Here is a 21153-nt window from a genome sequence, read left to right on the forward strand (position 1 = left end):
GGACATTCTGATATTTTGAACCATCATAGCTCCCTTCTTGCTTCTATCCAAGATATGCGTCATTGGAACTGAAGGATCATGTTCCAACATGTTTATAGAGAGATTAATAGTTATGCAGATTGAATTGCTAAACTAGCTCATGATTTCATTTTCAACGTGTCTCGCTTCTCCAGCCCCCTACTTGGTCTTCTTCCTCTATTATTACAGGATGATGCTTTGGGCGTGTGTTTCCTTCGGCTTATTAGTGGTTTTTCTCCCTTTCTTGTTAAAAAGAAAAAAAAATTTTAATTCATGACTATTAAAAAAATCCTAAAAAAAAGATAATTACATGAGGTATTCTTGCTGGAGTTTATGAGCATCACTAAGAACAAAGTAACAACTTACAGATAAAATAAGGCTGGCTATCATTTAATACATAATATCAATGATGATTCAATGTTTCTTAGTTTGATTGTGGCAGGATACTGGTTGATAACTGAATCTTGCAAAAAGATTTGGTCCACTTCTAATAAATGGCGGATATTAATGCTTGTGTATAGGAACACTTGAACAAAATACTAGATTTAGGGAAATTTTAAACCTACTTTCACCATAGATACTAATTACTTATTTTGAGTTGCATCAAAAACTTGTTGGTTTTCCATCAATTAGATGATACTTAATGATCCTTTCAAAACAAAAATTGAATACTTGATGAGTTTATTAAGCAAAAAGTCTACCCAAATCTCATCGTACCGATGTATATCTTTAAAGAATATCAAGCAAATAAATTAAATAAGCCATTATATCACAAAGACATGGACATAAAAGGAAGGACACTGAGTTTGAAGCATTGTTCGTAAATCATGCACTATAAAAAACAGGACCCCATCCATCCCATGCCTTGCATATATAAAAATGGGCTAAGCTAAGAGTAGTGGATTTCCCCATGCTCAGGCCTAGCACCCAAGAACCGGTTAAGCATAGCAAAGGATGAATTTCTCCATACTTGACCTTTTTTTACAAGTCTACATTTTCTGTTGCAGCCTAGTTTTGCTAATATTGCTCACCACTGAAGAATAATTAAAGAAGGTGTGGGAATATGGCACCTTAAGGCTTGAAGCACAAACTAAACTGCAGTAACGGAATAACGAAAAAGATAATTTTTGAAACTGGACCAAATCTAATTATCTAAAAAATTTCAAACTTCAAAAATGGATTCGTTTCGTTCAATAGGTTATTGACAATTTTCCAAAATTACATAACACTACAAAAGAAAATGTGAACAATAACAAGTCAAGGTCCCAAATTTTGAGCACCTCGATCTCAAATCCTCAATTACAAATATCCAAAAATCATAAAATCCTCAATTGCAAAACAACACGAGGAATTACAAAATAATAAAATCAAGTTATCAAAAATAAAAGAAGAAATAACAAAATTAACCTTTAGCTTCGCCCATTAGAAGAAGCAGGACAAGCAGCAAAGTGACCGGCAATACTATCGGCATCTAATTCCCCAACAGGTGTGGCGTTGGAGGGAATGCGGCCACCGTATTTGCTCGATCATTCCGTTACAATCAAAGTTTGCTCATCCCTAGTTATAATCAAAATTTGCTTATCCCTACTTATAACCAGTAGAGTGAGAGTGATACATCTGACGGAATGTGGCCACCAGATGATTGATCATTCGGCAGCTTATTTTCACGTTGCTTTGTTAATTTCATCTTCTCATTGGTGGAGATAATGACGTTATAATCATAATCCAAACATAATCCTCCGTTAACTAAAATTTAACAAAAAAATTTAATTCAATAAATTTTTTATCGAATCTCATAATTAAAAAATGAAAAAATATTTAGTTTTTAAAATTAAAATTCCAATTTCAAAAAAAATAAAAATTAATATAATTGTGTGAACTTAATTAAATTTTTTTTCTAGAAAAAACTGATGTCAGTTAATGTTTTTGTATTTAAGAGTTTCCTAAATTATATTTTCCAAACTGATGATTATTGTTCATAAAGTGATAAAATGATAAAAAGGAAGTAAAGAAGACCGCAAGGAGTTCCAATTACAGAATCATACTTGATATATGAATAATAAGAAAACCAATACTAATCACCCGCTTCACTATACTATCCCACGTGAGACGAACACCTCGTCACCGATAAATATCCTACCTGCTACCTCCCATTAGCAGGGATCAAACAAAGGATAAATTATTTTCTAATCATCTTTAACATCAGTTGGCGTCTCAGCTCGCTAGTAATTTGTAAACATCAAATTCTATGTACAATTCGTCACCGGGAAAATGCGCCGCAAGTCCTCATTAGCGAGATTAATGGCGATAAGCCGTCTCCAAATAATGCAATTCCAAATATCAACCACTCCCAAAGTTCCATCAATCTCATTCCCGCAAATACAATTGAAGATGTTATACCCAGTTGAAGCAACTTTTTGATTTTTGTATCACCCATCAACTTATTTCCTTGTTTCCTTACCATCAAAGTGAAAAAGGTAAAGCATGCACAATGCAAAGTTGAAACCATCAAGGCTAACATCTAAAGAACACAAGCAATAAACATTCTAGACGAGGGGGACAAAAAAAAAAGGCAAAGGAAAGAAAAGAAACGGATAGGGTGATCAACATTTAAATGCATTATTTTTCCCCACTATCTTTTCATGGAATACATGTATATCTTACTAAATATGGAGAAAAAAAAAAAAGATATTCCTATTTATTTACAAGCATTAGAAGCTGAACCTCCTCCACATGTTCCCTCTTCTTTACACATGTTCCCTCTTTACAGCATGAAAATGCAGCAATCCAACCTGAACAAAAAATTTAATTTTGACCCTTTTAAGGAACCAAGCCTTGTGATTTAAGCATGGGCAATAATTTCATTTTCTTTAAATTGAATATAAACTTTAGATTTACATGACAAACAGAAAGACCCAGCCAAGCACGGATTCCATCCGGCCCTGACAAAATTCGACCATATGAGATTCCTTAAAAATTTGAGGAACTGACCTTGATGACGCCATTAGTTTGAAGGGCCACCAAAATGAAGCCATTATTGAGCAAGACAGGTGCTACTTTCTTTATCAAATTTATCCAGGAAAAAAAAATGATCCTGAAGAGTCTTGTGATACAATATAAGCCGTTCAACCATTTAGTCAAACCTCAAGACAAATCAAAGGATCCCTGCCCTTCACTAATTGCATACAGCAATTTCTTGTACATAATTTCCTGTTTAAAGCACAATAATCAGCACCCGAAGATTCAAACCCAGACATGTAAAAATTTAAAAAAAAAAAAAAAAAAAAAAGCTTAATCGCCATGTTCACCCAATATGGTACCTTTGTAGAGTATGGAGGAAGTTTCAGGTAATTAGCACATGTCATGACACTAGGCAAGTCATCATCTGCTGATTCTGAAGGCCCAGCTCCATTTGCTACCACATTCCCTGCAGATGAAGAATGCTGCATGCAGCCATACAATGGTTATGCATCTGAAAAGTAGTTCCAGGAACACAGACAAAAAAGGCAATCTACCTAAAAATTTATTTGAGAACAGAAAAATAAAAAGGTTTAGTTACTTCGTCTACACCATCAAATGTGTATGCAAAAAACCACCAAACTTCCCAATTTTTTTTTATGAGGCCCAGCAGACCAAGTAACAATTTGTCGGCTATACAATTGGAGGTAACCCTCTCCTTTCAAAAAACTCTCAACAAAAGGTGATAAATCTTAGAATGGGTAGATGGGAACACTGTTATCAAAGGAGCACCTGAGGCGCAGTGCACCAGGCACAGGCAGCGTCACCCGACGGAAGGAGTGGCTCACCAAGGCATGAAGCGCAGAAAGGTGCGCCCCATGGAGTCCAGGCACAAGGGAAAAAAAAAAAAAAAAGTTAGGATTTCTTTTAAAAGCCAACAGCCAGCAGTCAACCACCAAAGAAAGAAGAAGAAGAAGAGAGCTCAAACCTTTGATTTCCAGCAGCTAGAAGTGTTCTAAATATTCTTGTTTTTTCTTCTTCTATTCTACTGAGTGCTCTCTCTCTCTCTCTCTCTCTCTCTCTCTCTCTCTCTCTCTCTCTCATCCATGTTCCAGCAACAACAGCTGCACTTCTTTTTTTTTTTTTGCCACGCTCTCTCTTCCTACCTATATGCCTCTCTCTCTCTCTCTCTCTCTCTCTCTCTCTCTCTGAGTTTCGTCCAAGGCCCAGCAGTTGCACTCTTCCTTTTTTTTTTTTTTTGTTTCTGCAATGCTCTTTTCCTAACCATATGCCCTTTTTTTATTGTCTAAATTTCTGATTTTGTTTATTGTGAATGTGAAAGAACGTTGACATGTGAATTGTGAAAGCATGTTACAGATGCTAATTCCATTACTCTAAATTTCTTATTAGCTTTATGGGTTAAATTTGTTATTAGTTATTAGCTTTTAGTTTTATGATTGAATTAAATTGGGTTTATTTTCTTGTTGCTTTTGCTTTTAGGTTAGGCTATTAGTGTGGAGTTTATTATAAATTATTAGAAATATAATAATTGAGTTTATTTTATCATAAATTATTAATTTCTATTATTATAATTGAATTATAGTATTATAAATTGGTTTGTATGTTGCATTGTGTAGTTTTATATTACTTAAAGTGTGATAGAATATTTACAATTTTTTTTTCATTTTTTATTTTTTATTTTTATTTTTGCGCGTTGCCTTGCTCAGAGGAGTCTAGGCTCCAAGACACCTTGGCAACTTAGCGGCCTTGAGCCTTTAATAACTATGAATGGGAAAACTCGAATTCGAGACTTCCTCACTCAATGCACCTTTAAAAGCAATTAAAGACCAACCAGACTACCCTCTAACTGGCAACTTTTTAAATTTTGGGGTGACGAACAAAACAATTAAAATTGATAAACAAATAAATAGCTCTGCTTATGCCATATGGTACATGGTAGATCATATGATATAAGACCCAAAAGAAGAGGCAGGAAAACCAACAATCAACTACAAAAATCACAAGGCATTCCAAAACCTTAAGAGTTGACAGTTTGAATAAAAACAAAGTGGAATGACATGAAACTAAAATCAGAACATTTTGCACTTTGCAGTATAGGATGTTAATGACTGACCATTAACAGCTCCATAAGCACACCTCTGTTGAATTAAAAATGCAACATGAAGTCAAAAACATTAAATTTAATGAAGACCATTTGAATTTGATCATTGTACTATACCTTCCTCACAATTGTTAACTTTGGATTCAGTACTGCCAGACCACCAGGTGGTAACCTTGGTGCACCCGTAACGAACTGGCAGAAGGCACGCTGCTGCTCAGGGGTGAACTCTCCCATAATCTCCAGCAACTATGTGAGTCATAAAAACACACCAAATCCATCAAGCGAGTTCAAGCAACAAAATTCATATTAAAAAAAAAAAAATCCCACCAAATTCAAGGTAAGAGTTCATACATTAATAATTGCAGGACTCTTGGCTGTGTATCCATGATCAAACTTTATATGATCAACAAGAGTCTCAGGCTGTATTAGTAAAAAATTCATCAGAACAATCTATAGTACTGGATCCAGTCAAGTATTGTAAAATTAGAAGAAACAGAAAAGTAAATTACCTCCCACAACTCTCGACGCCCACAAAGCAAATAGTCCAACTCTTGTGGAGAAAATATTTGTAAGGATGAGATGTCAAACACCTATTTTGTAATGGAAAAGTATGAAGCAAATATAGGAAAATGAGAACATGATAACCAGATATCAAAGTACAATATCATCTTCAAGCATTCATAGAAATATAGACAAATGCAAATATATATGGTGGACCTATGTTCCATTGAACCATAAAGACGAACTACAGACTATATAAAACTCAATCTGTAATTTCAATAAAATTATACATAATGTATTTTACCTGATTAAACCCAGCTCTAAACGCTTCCATCTGCCGCACAATCCCAGTCTTCACTGTTGCATCGACCACCAAAGATATGTAGCCTTCCAAGTTAGTTATATCAACCTGCAGTTTATAATAAATAGTTCCGCATTAGAGAGAAGACAACAAAAGCAAGAAAGGACTCCAATTTTAAGAAAAATATAAATGTCATATACAGTTTCTTCTCCAGGCTTCAAAATGTAGTCAGGATAACCAGGAAGGGTAAAATCCAAGTAGAGATCATCGATTGGTGTCCCACGAAAATGTAAATTAGCAATAGCATCACGATTATCAGTTCCTGAAGACTCTATGTAATGTTTTCTGCAAACAAGGGTCTGCAATTCTTGCAAAACCTTCCCAAATTCCACATCGAAGGAAAGAATATCATACAGATCAAGCTCCTGCAGTGGAATTACACATTAAATGTTTTGACCAACAGTAATAAATAATGAAACTACTTAAAGCAAAGAAAAGATGTGTGTCCAGTGCAATCTGCTTACTTGACCAAGCACAAGCTTATAAAATGCTGTTGAAAGCGGAAGGTCCAAAAGGCGTCCATCTTGAAGAGCTTTGGCCATTACCCGTCCAACCAACCGGAAATACTCAATAACCTTATAAAACTGGCTACCCTCAGAAGCATCAGCATTTAGAGGCCAAGGACGAGGAAACAGACCAAGCGGAGCTTGGACAACATCTGCATCACCAGCACCACCAGAGCCATTATTGAATTTTCCATTTTTGTTACCATCTTCATCAATTTCCATAGTTGGCTTCTCAGATGATGAATTTGACCTCCACATTCCGAGTGCAACTTTCTGTAAATCATGACTCAAAAGTGTGTAAAACTCCAAGGTAGGACCCAACCCTGTGCCAACTTCACCAAAATATTCTACTTCAAGTACAGCCTTCTGACTAGAATACATCTCCATTACTTTTGCAGCAGAATCCAAAATGCGGTTGCGAGAAACACGAACCTTCTGACGTTGTAATCTTCCAACCCTCACCTCTCTTTCATTTAACGATCCATGACCATCAGCACCCTGTTGCTGTTGAAGACGATATAATGCACGAGACAATCCAAAAGCAGTTGAATAGAAGTACTGTCGCCGAGTCTCGAAAGGGAACAAGAATGGGCATGCTTTTGTCAACTGGTAACACCATGATGGAAGACTCCCACTGCACAATGCAAGGGCATCCTGAATTTGACGAGCTAATTTAGGGGTAAGCTTGCTGTTAATAAATTCTTCAGCAGAAACCCTACCACCAGTAGCATTCAGCCTATCCAAAGTTGAGATTTTCCCTTCAGCAAAATTGTCTGAAACTAACTGGGCTCTCAGACGTGGTGCCAGCTGATTCAAACCCTCTAGTACGCGAAGCAGAACTAATATGTTATAAGTAGGATTAGATTTCTCCAAATCACAAGGAAGCTCCCCTTGTGAGATGCTATCTAAAAGTGACATCCGCTGCAATTGGCTGTCAGCGTTCAAACTGGAAGAACCATTTTTTGCAGACTTTGTTGTGGTGGTAGAACTTGAGCCCCCAATAGAAACCCTGTCAGTTTGGCCATCTGCCCTCTGGTATGTAATTGTATATATATCACTCCAAAGCCTGCCACCATCACTAGATATGAAATCACTGCCAGCATACCTGTCTTCATCATCCTCATCAAGCACAAGTTGTCTTTGGACAGCCTGATATATGGTCAAATGTCTATTTAGTTGTTTCCCACCAGCAGTAAATATCAACTTTGGAGGATCATTGGAACTACCAAACAGTGGTCGTCCTTGTCGATCTCTGCTTCCTCTTATACCTCTGCCATTAGCAGTTCCAAGACCAGCCATAGCAGCAGCAGCAAATGACAAAGCACCCCTAGAGCCATAAGAGTTACCACCCCTAAAATCAGTAGAATCTGAGCCCCTAACAGCAGCTGCTCTACTACCAGAACCAGAGGCAGGAGTAGTTTGGCTATCACTTGCTGCTGGAGCACCACTGCTATCCTCAGGCGCATCACTCAATTTTACATCATGTACTTTTTCAGGCATGCAAACACGTAGAGAATCATCTCTCAGCACCTGTGAAGGGCAACAAAAGAAAAACAAATAAAAAAATAATTGACATATCAATTACCACAGTGGTGGCACTAACTTCATAATGAAACCAAAATATGATTGGTTGAAAAATAACAATGTATATAAAAATAAGCATTACTGCATGATAAAATTAAGTATAGTTGCAGTATCCTGCCACAATCTTTTTTCCTTTTTGGGTTTGTGTTGAGAGGGGGGGGTGTCTTCACAAGGCCATAAAACAAGGATAAAGGTCATTAGAAATTACATCATCAGTTACAGGACCTAATTAGACAAGGTTCATGGAAACCTACAAAGAAACGTGTGTTTGTTTCACATGCATCCAAATCCAATGATTCCATTCCCATCTACTTGCATTACATACTTTGAACATGATCCTATCAAAATTTAATTAAAAAACCATCCAAAAGTTGTCATATATGTTGGAAAATCAATCATGTTGAGTCAAGGCATATACTATAATCACATGAACATGTGAAAACTAACAACTACTAGAATTGTAATTTTACATTTACTATAATGTTCACTCTCTATTGATATTTATTTCAAATATTAACAATATGTGTTTAATAATTATCAAACAATATGTGTTTAATAATTATCACTCGAATATATTAAAATAATTCGTATACACAAATCTCTCTCTCAATAATAAATTTAAAATTATATTTCTCCATAAAATCTATTCCCTAATATAAATAGTTTATGATATGCTACCATTAAAAAAAAAATCCAAATTCAGCATATATATGTATATAAGGGACATTTATGTGACATCACATCATATATTTTTATGCGCTTTTCGTCCAACTAACATTTTACATACATTTATCAAATGTAAGAATGCAATTTGCTTCAAGTCATAATGCCAACACCATAGCATAAATAGTTTTCTAGTTTTAAAAAGGCCAACAAGTGGAAGAAAAGAAAAGAACTACATAGGCATCAATTATGACAAGGATTCAGAGAATTACATCTTCGTGATCATCATCATCAGAGATATCATCATCATCTTCAATCACCAATGCATCATCAATCTCAACAGGAGATATATCCAATTCCTCATCCTAGCAAAAAAAATTCAAAAGAAAATTATTGGAAAAGCAACTCCACCAAAATATTAACAAGGGAGAAGGAAACATTAGTTTCAATATATCAACATGGCTCCACTACAAAAACAAAATGACATAATAGTGAAGGAAAGCTTGGCTCCAATCATACACTCCTACCCACCAAAAAAAATGTATCACAGATACAAGCACCCTGTTGTATAACAAGGACATAAGCAGACTTCAAACACACTTAACAGTATTTATCATCATTATTACAACTTATGCAAAATTCAAATTCCTTCCAACCTAATTATTCTTGCTGAGTGCTTCATTTATATTGCATATTTTGGCTTTAGATAAGTTGCCAATACAGACCGGCAAAACACTGTCTAGTCGAATCCAATCAGCAATACAAGTATACAAAACTATAAAAATTAGAAGCGCCTTATAAAACAAGGTGACCACACTTCATCCAAAAATGTACAGCATAATACCACAGATCTAAAATGTCCATCACTTGATTTCTAACAAAACCAGTAAGATACTTAATGAATTAGTCTACCATCTACAAGCTGTTATAACATCTCAACTGGTGAAGACAAATATCAGAATACTAACAATTCATGGGAACCAACTACAATGTTGAGATTACAAAGATCGGAGAGGCTAACTATGTCATGTTATTCTGTGTTCCCTAAAAACAAGAGAATTCCAACCATGAAGAACATGTAATCTGCAGACTTAATACTATATTTATGTCTTACATCTGGAATTTATAAATGTCAACCTACATAAAAACAAATGCACAACACTAGAATGAAACATGTAACTTTTGAAAAAAGTAAATAAAATTTGTGATGCATTGCAATGTATATTCTTTTTTTCTAACTAAACGTTATTTAGCCTTTTCTCAACCCACATATCAAACATCCATGACATCAAGATATTTAACTTCTTATCATGCGTTAGTAAAAAAGATATCAGACAGAAGAACTTTTGCAAAAGGTGAATAAAATCTGTGAAGCATTACAATGTATATTCTTCTTTTTTTTTCTAACTAAAGATCAGATAGTCTTATCTTAACCTATATATTAGACATGAACGACATCAAGATATTTAACTTTTTATCATGCTTTGGTAACGAAGATAGTAGAAAGATTTTTTTTTTTCCAACTTTCTCTGCCTTTAAATTATATCACAAAACATAAAGTTAAGGCTGTGGTATACTACTAGACTAACACAAAAAACCAAATTACAGAATTGGCATGTTAAATCAATTCTGAATTTATCATTATGAGAAAATGAGTAAGACATATTCATAGTCCACAAAAAAAAATTACCATACCTCAGAACTAGAATCCCCATTTACTGATTTCATTTGGGCGTCTTTATCAAGGGCTGCTCTTCTACGGGCAGCATTTCTGGTTTGGGGTCCTTTTTCCTCCTCCTGGGCATTCTTCAAAACAGCTTTCCCCTTTCCCTTAGAGGAGCTTGCGCTTTTCTCCTGTGACGATTCCTTTCTAGCTGCATCTCCTATATTAGCAGATGATCTGGATCTTGAAGAATGACGACGAGTGGTTGATGGAGTGGCTGTAGATGGAGATAATCCGCCAGCTCCAATAGGGGTGGTCCCAGATTCAGAATTTCCCACAGATGCTGAGGGCTTTTGACCGGATTCACATCGCTGAACCCGAGGCCAAAGAAAGTCTTCAACAGCTGCTAAACTTGCTAATGGATCAATAAGAACTACATTCGAAGAATAATCACGGAGAGATTTTTCTCCTTGGGCCCGACAAAGACGCAACTTAAAAGGTTGAGACAATGCACTTAATCCAGAAGAAAGACGTGCACTTCCACTAGATGACCTAGATGAATGGCTCAGAACAACAGGAAAACGTTCTAAGGATGACAAGGCATTTTGAAGCTTCTGAACCAAGACAGTCATGGGAGCTGCACTCCCTTCATCAAGACTAGAAGGAAGGGCAAGAGCAACAAACAACTTATATCTTCTAAGTGCCTGTTGACGAAGCTTGCACAAATTAGCTTCTGAAATTCTCTCCTTGGAAAAGTAACCACAAGAAAAATAATTCAGTAGGGCTGCTACAACCCCACTTCCAATAAACTCAAAAGTGGATACACCATCCCCCTTGCTTAGTTCTGCCAGCATCTCAGATATCACACCAATCAAATACTCTTCTTTATTAGCAGAACTATCAACAGCATGAGACCCAGATGCCTTGGATTTTCCTTTTGCTTTAGTCTTTTGGTCATCAACACCAAAATTCAACTTCATGCAAAGATTTTTTAACTGTAAAAGATCATCAGTAACTCCAACCTCAGAAGCCCCAGGATCAGATGGAAAATATTTATCTTTGAAAGCCTTAGCACATGCACTGACTGCCATGCGAAGATTGGTATTAACCATTGGGATTTCAATAGAACTTGGAGGTGATCCAGCGATTGTTGGAATAGGATTCTTGGATTCTTCTGATGAATTTCCTTCAGAATTTGAGTTGCCACTGCGACGTTTATAACGTCTGGAACGAGATGATGTTCCAGACACGTAATCATTGTCCTTGTCAACAGAGGATGCTTGGGTAGAAGTGGAATTTGGATTTCCAGCTAAGACAAGCTGATCTACAGCATGCACAACACCCTCTCTAACAAATATCTTGGAGAAAGTTCCAGGAAGCTTTTCCATAAGAATTTCAGCAATTTGGAGGGCAGGAACCAAGACATGAGGGTCTTTCCATGCTAATACACCAGCTAAGAAACTATGGAAAAAGATAATATAAATAAATAATCATATTAAGCTTGATGTAAACACAACAAGAGGCATGCATGTACAAGAATAAAAACCTAGATATGTTTGTGACGCTCAATAAAGACTGAATCATCTCTGAACCGGTGAAATACATCAACTTTCCAATAACTGAAAGACATTTGTGTCGAACAGGGCTGTTGACACTGGAACCATATATCTGCTTGGCAAGCATTCAAAGCTATTATCATCAACTGAACCAAAAAAGAACCTGAACAACTTCTAGCCTACCAAAACTAACCTGAATCATCACAGGAAGAATATCCATTCCAAATTGCTGCAGAAGCTCTGGCTGATCCTTCAACAATTTCTCTCGGGCCGAAACCTCAGGAAGATTTCCATTTAGATCATCTTGCTTCACAGAACTGCTTGAAGGCAACTTTTTCATAACAGGTCCTTTCACAAACATATTGGAGCTGGCAGGGAGGGAGATTGTTCCTTGCGGAAGTGGCGGAAGAAGCTCATTTGCCAGGTTGACAATCTCAAAAATCTGTGCAGTGGAAAAAAAATATATCAGAATAACAGTCTAAGGCTTTGGTTAAGGCTTTTAAATAGCCCAATAATATGCTTTATCAAAAAAATGCCCTTATCAGCTGATTGTTAGCAATATGCCCTAGAACATATCATTATATTATATCATGTAAATATTTATTCCCATTTATTGACAATTAATCTTTTCTTTTAAATTTGAATGGTTTGAATTTAATTGAAAAAGTCCTTTAATATTTTGTTAGATGCTCTATTCTTAAGTTGTTAAGAATATGAGTGACAGAACATTCTAATACAAGTATTATAAATTCAGTTCATAATTTAGGATACTTCACTGGACATGACTTATCCGGAAAGATTATCACTTATATTTATTTTCATGGATTAGTACGAGATACTAATGAGATGAAATGGTAAGTCTCACGCCATATAACAAACATGGTAGGCACTTATAAGATAAATAGGCCGAACCAGTGATATAAAATGACTTGTATATGGTGTTTCCTCTTATCAAAACAAAGTCATCTAGATCATAATAGTGCATATAATCCCTTGACCTGAGATAACTCAATTATCTTGTATATAGGTGGTTTAAGATTTATACTACTTTCATACTTATACTATGTATGAGTATATGGGTATGTGTTGACTTCAACTAGTTATACATAGAGATACGTATTAGTCAAGATGGGATCCGTCAACCTAAGTAAATAAGGATAAAATCCTATATCTATTTAATTGTTCTTGATCAATTCAAGTTTCTAGCCAGGACAGATAAACTTAGTCAGAAAAGAGTTTCTAATAAGAATGTTTATTAATCAAGAATTGGAATTAAAAGAGGACATATGATTCTAAGCAAAAGAGTTTGACATGAACCATGACTCTAACTGGAATTAGGATTTTGTAACAAATAGATTCTAGTGCAGAGTACATATGATCAAGATTCATTAATCGGAGAATTAATTCAGAACTAGTTGGGTAGTCATGGTACATTATGCTAGATGTCAACCATGATTTATGATAACTTAAATGAAAAGGAAATTTCATTTTAAGTATGGAATGGTTCAAATAATATTAAGGACTTAATATTATTCTCATTGCCAATTAGTAATGAACCTCGTAAGTCACACACATAAGAGCACCATGATCAAAGTAAAATTAATTTAATTAATTAATTAAATGATTTAATTAATTAATTAAATTAATAATTTTTGTTTGTAATTAGATTACAAAATCCCTAGTATGACTTGAAACTAAATTTACCAATGGAAGTGTTCAAGTTAATATTTACAATGTTTAAATATAAACTTGAAGAATTAAGATTAAGGAATAATTAAATTTTGACTAGTTTGACTAAGTCAAAATTTGACAATTTTGACAATTTGACTTGATCAAAAATGAGAGGAAAAATATGATTAATTAATAGTTAATTAATTAGTTAATTAATATTTAGAATACTAATTAATTAAAGTTTAATTTTCTTAATTAAGATTAAGGAATAACAAATAGACCAATTATGAGATGAAAACTCACTCAAGAGTTGAATAAGATTTGGACACTTGTTATTTTAATTTTAATTAAAAAGGAAATTACCATAAATATAAAAGAAGAAAAGAGAAGATATTTTCATCTTCTTCTTCCTTCTTTGTGCCGTCCATCTCTCCCACCAAAGAAAAAAAATTTCTTCTTCTTCCTTGCTTGATTCAAGAGTGTTAAGAGTTAATATACTTGAATTAGTCTTAAAGAAAGTGTTTTCCTCCACTTCCACATACATAAGATCAAGAAATTCTTCCCCTCATCTCCTTTCTATTTTGGCCGAACCAAAGGAGGAATTTTTCTTAGATCAAGGTTATTTGATCAAGGAGCTTGTGTGGACAAATTAGAGAGCCAACACATGGTGGCTTCACTCTCCATATTATATAGTTAGAATTCGATTCTACGCCTTGTTTGGTGAATTTTTCTCCAAAACCCTAACTTTGGTAATTTAGGGATTTTATTTCCTAAAGGCTAATTAGGTATGTTAGCAATTGATTATGACCAAAACTAAGTGTTTTGCAATAGTATAAAGTGTTTATGCATGTTGCATGAAACCTAGAGTTATAAATTTTAAAATTACTAACCTTGCAGCCTAAGGCTAGTTAAGACGCATTTTTCATTCAATTGGTCTCAGAGCCACCATAATTTGCCATTACGAAAATTTAATCATGTGTATGATATTTGGGACAAGTATATTTTGCATGAGATGCAATTGAAAACAAGAAAAACTCAAAGAGAAATTGTCATAATTTGATTCGGCCCATGTTAGTGACCATGGAAATCAATTCGGCCAAAATATTAGATATGGTTAAACAATTTTGTATTGTTGAGTTCAGTTGTTTTATGGTGTTTGACACGCATGAGATGCAATTTGGAACCATAGAAATCTAAGAAAAATCATGACTTTTCAGTGAAGCACCATTATGGCCAAAATGGTAGGACCATTAGACCTATGATGTGATCATGGTGCTTAATCAACTTTCATGACTTTTCTTGGTGATTAAAATATTTAATCTAAGTCCCAAAATCAGTATGACATGATTGTTAATGTGATTCATTATTGGTAGATTTAATTTTGAATATGAGATATTTGAAATAAAAACATGTTCAACTGTTAAATGTGTGTATTGGCATAAAGGGTGATCATGAACTTTAGAAAACCAATGTGATTGTTCTTATTCATTTCTATAGGATTGTAATAATTATTTTAATTTTTTGAAGGGTTATATCATAAAATGGTTGTGATAGCCTCAAGTTGTAATTTATTTATTTAAGCTTATATACTCATTCTATTGCAATTTTCACCTTGGTATGCCAAGGATAAATGTTGTAATTGACTTAGTGGATTTTACAAGAAGATATGGAGCCCAACCCATTGATGGAGATCAATGAGAGTACAAGCTTCAAGAGTTGAAGATTGTCAAAGCAAGCTGCAAATAGATGAATGTTAACCTAGGATGCCCTTGAATTCAATCCTTGTGGCTGGGGTTGAATTCCCATAGAATAGTCCATGCCCATGCCTTTTCCTTTTCCATTTTGATGAATGTATATATGTGATATTTATATTCATGATGCATATGAGTTATGCATGCAAAATGATTAATGTGAAAAATGAGACCAAATAGTAATTAAGTCGGCCAAGAAAATCTTCCAATAAAATGATTAAGTTGGTAATAGTGTAATTTTGGAAATTACATCATGGCCCTCCACTAAGGCAATTATTTAAGAAATTTTAAACACTTACATTGTTTGCTATGGTTACATAGAAATTATGCATTTGGTTTAAGAGATCTTGAAATAATTATTAAGCATAAGATGTTGTGAGTATGTAAATACTTTGGTAGCCAAAAATGGATGTACTTGAGGTCATTAAGGTTCAAATTTGTAAACTTGCTGACTTAGTAGGCTCAACTTAACTAATGCAAGATAAACCAAGAATGGATGCACCTGAAATTTTGAGCATTAAGGGCCAAATAAATTGATTGAACCTCATATGAGATGTGATGAGTAAAGAGTTACTTATGAATTATTATGATTCCAAGAATAGATGTACTCGAGGATGAGTAACAGTTTATAAGAATTCAATCACCCACTAGAAATCCACTCCAACTGGGACTTCCATTTCCTACTTTGGAAGTGTAGAATTCGCCAAATTAGTGGGAGAACCAATTTTATTAAAAGACCATAATCATTTTGATAATATACTTAATACAATATACTAATTTGAATCTTGTTATTTTCTGCAGTGTAAATCTGATAAAATGAGTACTCAACCACAACCCCCCAACGGATTAGAAGGCATTCTCGACCATAACCGGCTAACTGGTCCAAACTTCTTGGACTGGTTCTTGACAACTCTACCATATGGACCAGGGACAGAAGGTTTCTTCTTCTTGTTGCCCTTCTTCTTCTTGGAATTTCCAGTAGAAGAAGCAACCAAAACTACCTCCTTTCCCTTATTGTTGGGCATATTCTTTTGGGCTGTTACCAGCAAATTAAGCAGACCAGCTAGGGTGCACTCCTGTTTAGCCATACGGAAGTTTTTAATAAAAGATACAAATGACTCAGGGAGGGACTGCAGGATCAAACCCGTTTAAAGCTGAAAGTTCATAGTGAAATCAAGAGCTTCCAACTGCATTATCAATCCAATCATCTTATGAACATGGGCTCTCACTTCCTGTCCCTCAGTCATATCCTCATTCGAAATAATCGCTTAGATATCTCATATATTGCATTTCGACTATGTTCATCATACAACTCTTGCATGTGATCGAGGATCTCAGATGCACTATGCATCTTGTCAGTTGTCACGCTACTTACGTAACTCATTGGTCATAGAAGCAAGCATATAACACCCAACCCGCATGTCGTGCTCTTTCCATCTATCCAAGGTGTCCCTTTCTTCCTCTATGGGCCCTTCAAGTAAAGAACTAAGAACTTTTGAATCTAGAATGTATCATATACACTCCAAATTTAGGACAAACCTCAGATTTTTAAACCACTCCAAGAAGTTTGGACCAGTTAGTAGATTATGATCAAGAATGCCCACTAATACGTTGGTTGTAGTTGAGTGCTAATTTTATCAAATTTATCAATGAAAGTGTTGAACTTAATATTTAAAGTATTTAAAAATAAATTGAAGAATTAAGATTAAGGAAGAATTAAATTTTGACTAGTTTGACTAAGTTAAAATTTGACAATTTTGACCATTTGACTTGGTCAAAAATAGGAGAAAAAAATCTAATTAATTAATTAGTTTAATTAGTATTTAGAATACTGATTAATTAAAATTTAATTTTCTTAATTAAAATTAAGGAATGACAAATGGACCAATCATAAGATGAAAACTCATTCAAGAGTTGAATAAGATTTGGACACTTGTCATTTTAATTTTAATTAAAAAGTAAATTAACGCAAATATAAAAGAAGAAAAGAGAAGATATTTTCATCTTCCTTCCTTCCTTGTGCCGTCCATCTCTCCTACCAAAGAAAGAAAATTTTTCCTTCTTCCTTGCTTGATTCAAGCGTGTTAAGAGTTAATATACTTGAATTAGTCTTAAAGAAAGTGTTTCTCTCCACTTCCGCATACACAAGATCAAGAAATTCTTCTCCTCATCTCCTTTATATTTTGGCCGAACCAAAGGGAGAACCAAAGGAGGAATTTTTCTTGGATAAAAGTTGTTTGATCAAAGGGCTTACATGGACAAGCTACAGAGTCAACACTTAGTAGCTTCACTCCCCGGATTATGTAGTTAGAATTTGATTCTGTGCCTTATTGGGTGAGTTTTTCTCTAACTTTGGTAATTTAGAGTTTTGTTTCCCAATGGCTAATTAGGCATATCAGCAATTGATTAAAACAAAACTAAGTGTTTTGCAATAGTATAAAGTGTTTATGCATGTTGCATGAAACCTAGGGTTATAAATTTTAAAATTGCTAACCTTGCATCCTAAGGCTAGTTAAGGTGCATTTTTCTTTCACCTGTAAAGTTCAAACTTTGAGTTCTAAAGTTATATAATCAGAAATAAAGAAATAGCAGTACTTGCTGATAAAATGGACCAGCCTAACTACCACAAAAGGCACCTTATCTGTGAGGAGAGCCCAAGTCATATAAGAAGCACTTTGTCCACTTACCCAACCAACGTGGGATCTTAACATACCCCCTCACACCCACGAATGGACACCTAGAGCGTGAAGTTTGCAAGATTGAACATCTCTATGGGTGACCCAACATCAAGACTGGGGTTGGCTGTGATACCATGAAGGATCAGGCTCAACTCTACTCTAAAAGGCAAATTTATCCAAGTCATATAAAAGCACTTCACTCACCCAACTGATGTGAGATCTTAATATAGTACTCATGTCCTCACCAACTAACTAGGAAGAAACAAATGATTATACAGATAAGTCAATGATCCATAACATATCTCAACTTTCATGCAAGTTGCTTAAAATAGTGTAGTGTTTCATCTCTTTAAGCTAAAAACTAGCAGAAGAAGCAACAAGCACCTGCTCAGCTGGTCTACTTAGAGCTGGAGGAACTGATGAGTTAGCTGAAACACCAGAGCCTGATAATATATCTTTGAGAATGCCACTGATTCCAAGGAGAAGTAAAGTTTTGGCTCCTAGAGGGGACCCACTCGCAAATGTGGAAAGCAGTCGGATTAAGCCCTACATGCCTCAAGTCATTAGTCAGACTACCATCCTCAAAATTCACTAGCATTAAAACTCAATCCAAACAATGTTGTTACCGTGTATGTAGGTGGGCTTAGGGATGCCTGTCCACCTCCAGAATTACTGGTGGAAATAAGAGAGGCAGCTTGTGTGACAAGTCTATGATTACATAGTTCATCCAATTTGTCTGGAGATGAAGCAAATGCTTCAGCAATCCGGGTTAAACAAACAGAAGCATGCTCCAATACCTACAATCATATCACAAGTTGTATTGAATGAAGACCAAACCAGAAGGGGGATTGTTTGATCCAAGTGGGAGGAAACATCAATCCTACCTTTGCATCATGATACTGAAGAAGATTTGTCAACAGAGGAACGGCTTCCATCACAAAATCAGCAGCATCTGATGAGAGTTTCTTGCACATATTTGCAGCAGTAGCTAAAGCCACCCGCTGATATGAAAAAAAAAAAAAAAAAGAAATCCAACATACAAAATGCTCCACAATGTTAAAGTCCCTCGGCACACACTGCCAACTTAACTCTAGAAAATTAACTATAAATGAGTTACCTGGACTCCAGTGGAGAAGAAATCCAGATATGAAAGCACAGCCATAAGAGCACCAGCTCGCAGACAAGCATTTGGGTGCTCCTGAGATATCTTTTTTAGCGCCTGCAGGGACTGTTTCCATCATAACAACCATAAAATTCAATAAGAACCCAATAAACAGCTACTTCCAATCAACTGTAACAGCAATAAGTGACTAAAACTGTCCCCACATATATAATGAATGCAATTTGCACATAATAAACAATGTATCATCTGCTACGACCAAAACAGCAAGGTAAAGATAGATTTCCATCAATCAAATCAACAAACAAACCTGTTCAGCCAAGTCCATATATTCAATAGTAAGCAACCTAGCAACAAAGCATGAAACAGCACCATAATGCACAACGGCCGCGCAAGATGAAGGTAACACATCACATAAATGAGTGATTGCCCTAGCAGCAAGCAGCATTATATCCGGATTACTCTCATGGTTCAGTAACCCAACAAGCACTGGTACAAATGAATCCACCGAGAAAGTACTCAATGACTCCTCAGTTCCAATTGAGAGCATCTCACAAAGCTGAGTTAAAGCCTCCACTTGCTTCCCTTCCTCCCCATCTGATCGCAAACCTGATAAAATCTTCTTCAGTCTGCCGGATTGATGTGAGGATGAAGCAGATGGCATCCCAGATGAAGGCAGCAAATCATCAAGTCCAGCCCCAAGCTTGCGCAATAGGCCTTGGAGAGCACTACTTGCTGAGGTTAAATTCTGGTGGAAAGTTCCGATTCCACCACCTTCACTATCGTCGTCATCATCGTCATTGGGATTATTATTTCCGGATTCCATATTTAAGCCCAAGCTGTCCCTCTCTCTATCTCTGACATCCCTATTGTCTCGAACCCTAACGTCGTGCTCTTTCTCCTTGCCTTTGTCGGAAGATTCGCTTTTGTTACGACGGGAACGGGATGATGACTCGACAGGGGTAGTAGAGTCCATGAGTGCAGGACAAGCGCGAGTAGAGCGAGTGCGAGCTGTGGCAATGGCGATTGAAGGAGCGGTGGCGGCAGCAGTGGTGGAGGTGGAAGAGGAAGTAGCAGTGGCGACAGAAAGGCGGGAGCGCTTCTGGGAGCGGGTGGTAGGACCTGAGGAGGAAGATGAGGGGGCTGTTGAGGAGGCCTCCGCCCGCTTCCGGCTCCGAGTTTCCATACAAGAACTAAACCGCCCCGATTAAATCCGCGGTCGCGATTCACGCGGCAACGGATCGGGTAATAATCCACTGCATCTGGACGCAAGAAAACCAAAACACGCCTCAAATTTGAGAAGGAAAATACACTGCTCGTTTGTATCGAAATCAAGCAATCCAAACAAAGCACCAATCCGAAGCCCTAGAAATTATATACTATTAAATAATTAGGACGAGAAATGAGAAGAATTGGGTGTATAAAATTGGGAAATTAGGGATTTGCGAGGAAGAGGGAGGTGGAAGAAGAAGAGAAAACCCTAAAGAGAGGGAGAGTGCTGACTTCTCTTTATATGTGTTGTTGATGATAGTCTAGAGAGAGAGAGAGAGAGAGAGAGAGAGAGATTCTGCCTCGTAATGTAAGTATTTGTTTGTACGCAACGCATTTTTCTTTGGTTGCGGGGGGCGAGATAGCGGTGAAGCTTCTCCGCTTGCTCCGTCTCCATCGGGAATACAGGTTTAAGGGCACAGTTGTCCAAGTGAACTTTATTCATTAAAAAATTTTATTCATTAAAAAAATATATTTATTACTATTTACTCTTCAGGGTGTGAAAGTTAGGATCTCAAACACCTCCTATTGAATGTGCTTGGGCTTCTCGCTTATGCTCACTCCCTTTGCTTAAAATCTTACCTACCTATAAACTTTTTGGTTAACATTGGTTAACACTATGGTCTTGTTTATCTATTTGTTTAATCTTAAGCTTAAACGGACTTACCAAGATTTAAGTGGCTATTTAACACTTAATGGAATGTACTTTACTTTTGTCAATTTAATACTTAT

General features: G+C 35.9%; 1 protein-coding gene across 1 annotated transcript; it reads right to left on the bottom strand.

The window, feature by feature from the left end:
* Nucleotides 1-2613: 2613 nt before the first annotated feature.
* LOC110657268 (E3 ubiquitin-protein ligase UPL3) lies at nt 2614-20803 on the bottom strand. Its single transcript, XM_021814424.2, has 18 exons — nt 19463-20803; nt 19150-19260; nt 18917-19033; nt 18659-18829; nt 18417-18578; nt 12126-12374; nt 11923-12044; nt 10409-11837; nt 8986-9078; nt 6425-7996; nt 6101-6325; nt 5904-6008; nt 5608-5688; nt 5450-5518; nt 5216-5344; nt 3339-3461; nt 3010-3228; nt 2614-2810 (listed from the first exon to the last, which is right to left on the bottom strand). Exons 1-17 carry the CDS (start codon nt 20336-20338, stop codon nt 3163-3165), a joined length of 5700 nt encoding a protein of 1899 aa, XP_021670116.2. The 5' UTR covers nt 20339-20803; the 3' UTR covers nt 2614-2810; nt 3010-3162.
* Nucleotides 20804-21153: the final 350 nt, after the last annotated feature.

This window comes from Hevea brasiliensis, chromosome 6 (assembly GCF_030052815.1).
Source record: "Hevea brasiliensis isolate MT/VB/25A 57/8 chromosome 6, ASM3005281v1, whole genome shotgun sequence".
Taxonomy (NCBI): Eukaryota; Viridiplantae; Streptophyta; class Magnoliopsida; order Malpighiales; family Euphorbiaceae; genus Hevea; species Hevea brasiliensis.

Excerpts from the sequence above, each read along its gene's own strand:
- LOC110657268 (XM_021814424.2), bottom strand. The coding sequence starts at position 20,338 with ATGGAAACTCGGAGCCGGAAGCGGGCGGAGGCCTCCTCAACAGCCCCC. Across the intron at positions 18,830-18,916 it reads TTCAGTATCATGATGCAAAG|GTATTGGAGCATGCTTCTGT; the intron begins GTAGGATTGATG and ends ATATGATTGTAG. Across the intron at positions 6,326-6,424 it reads ATAAGCTTGTGCTTGGTCAA|GAGCTTGATCTGTATGATAT; the intron begins GTAAGCAGATTG and ends ATTCCACTGCAG.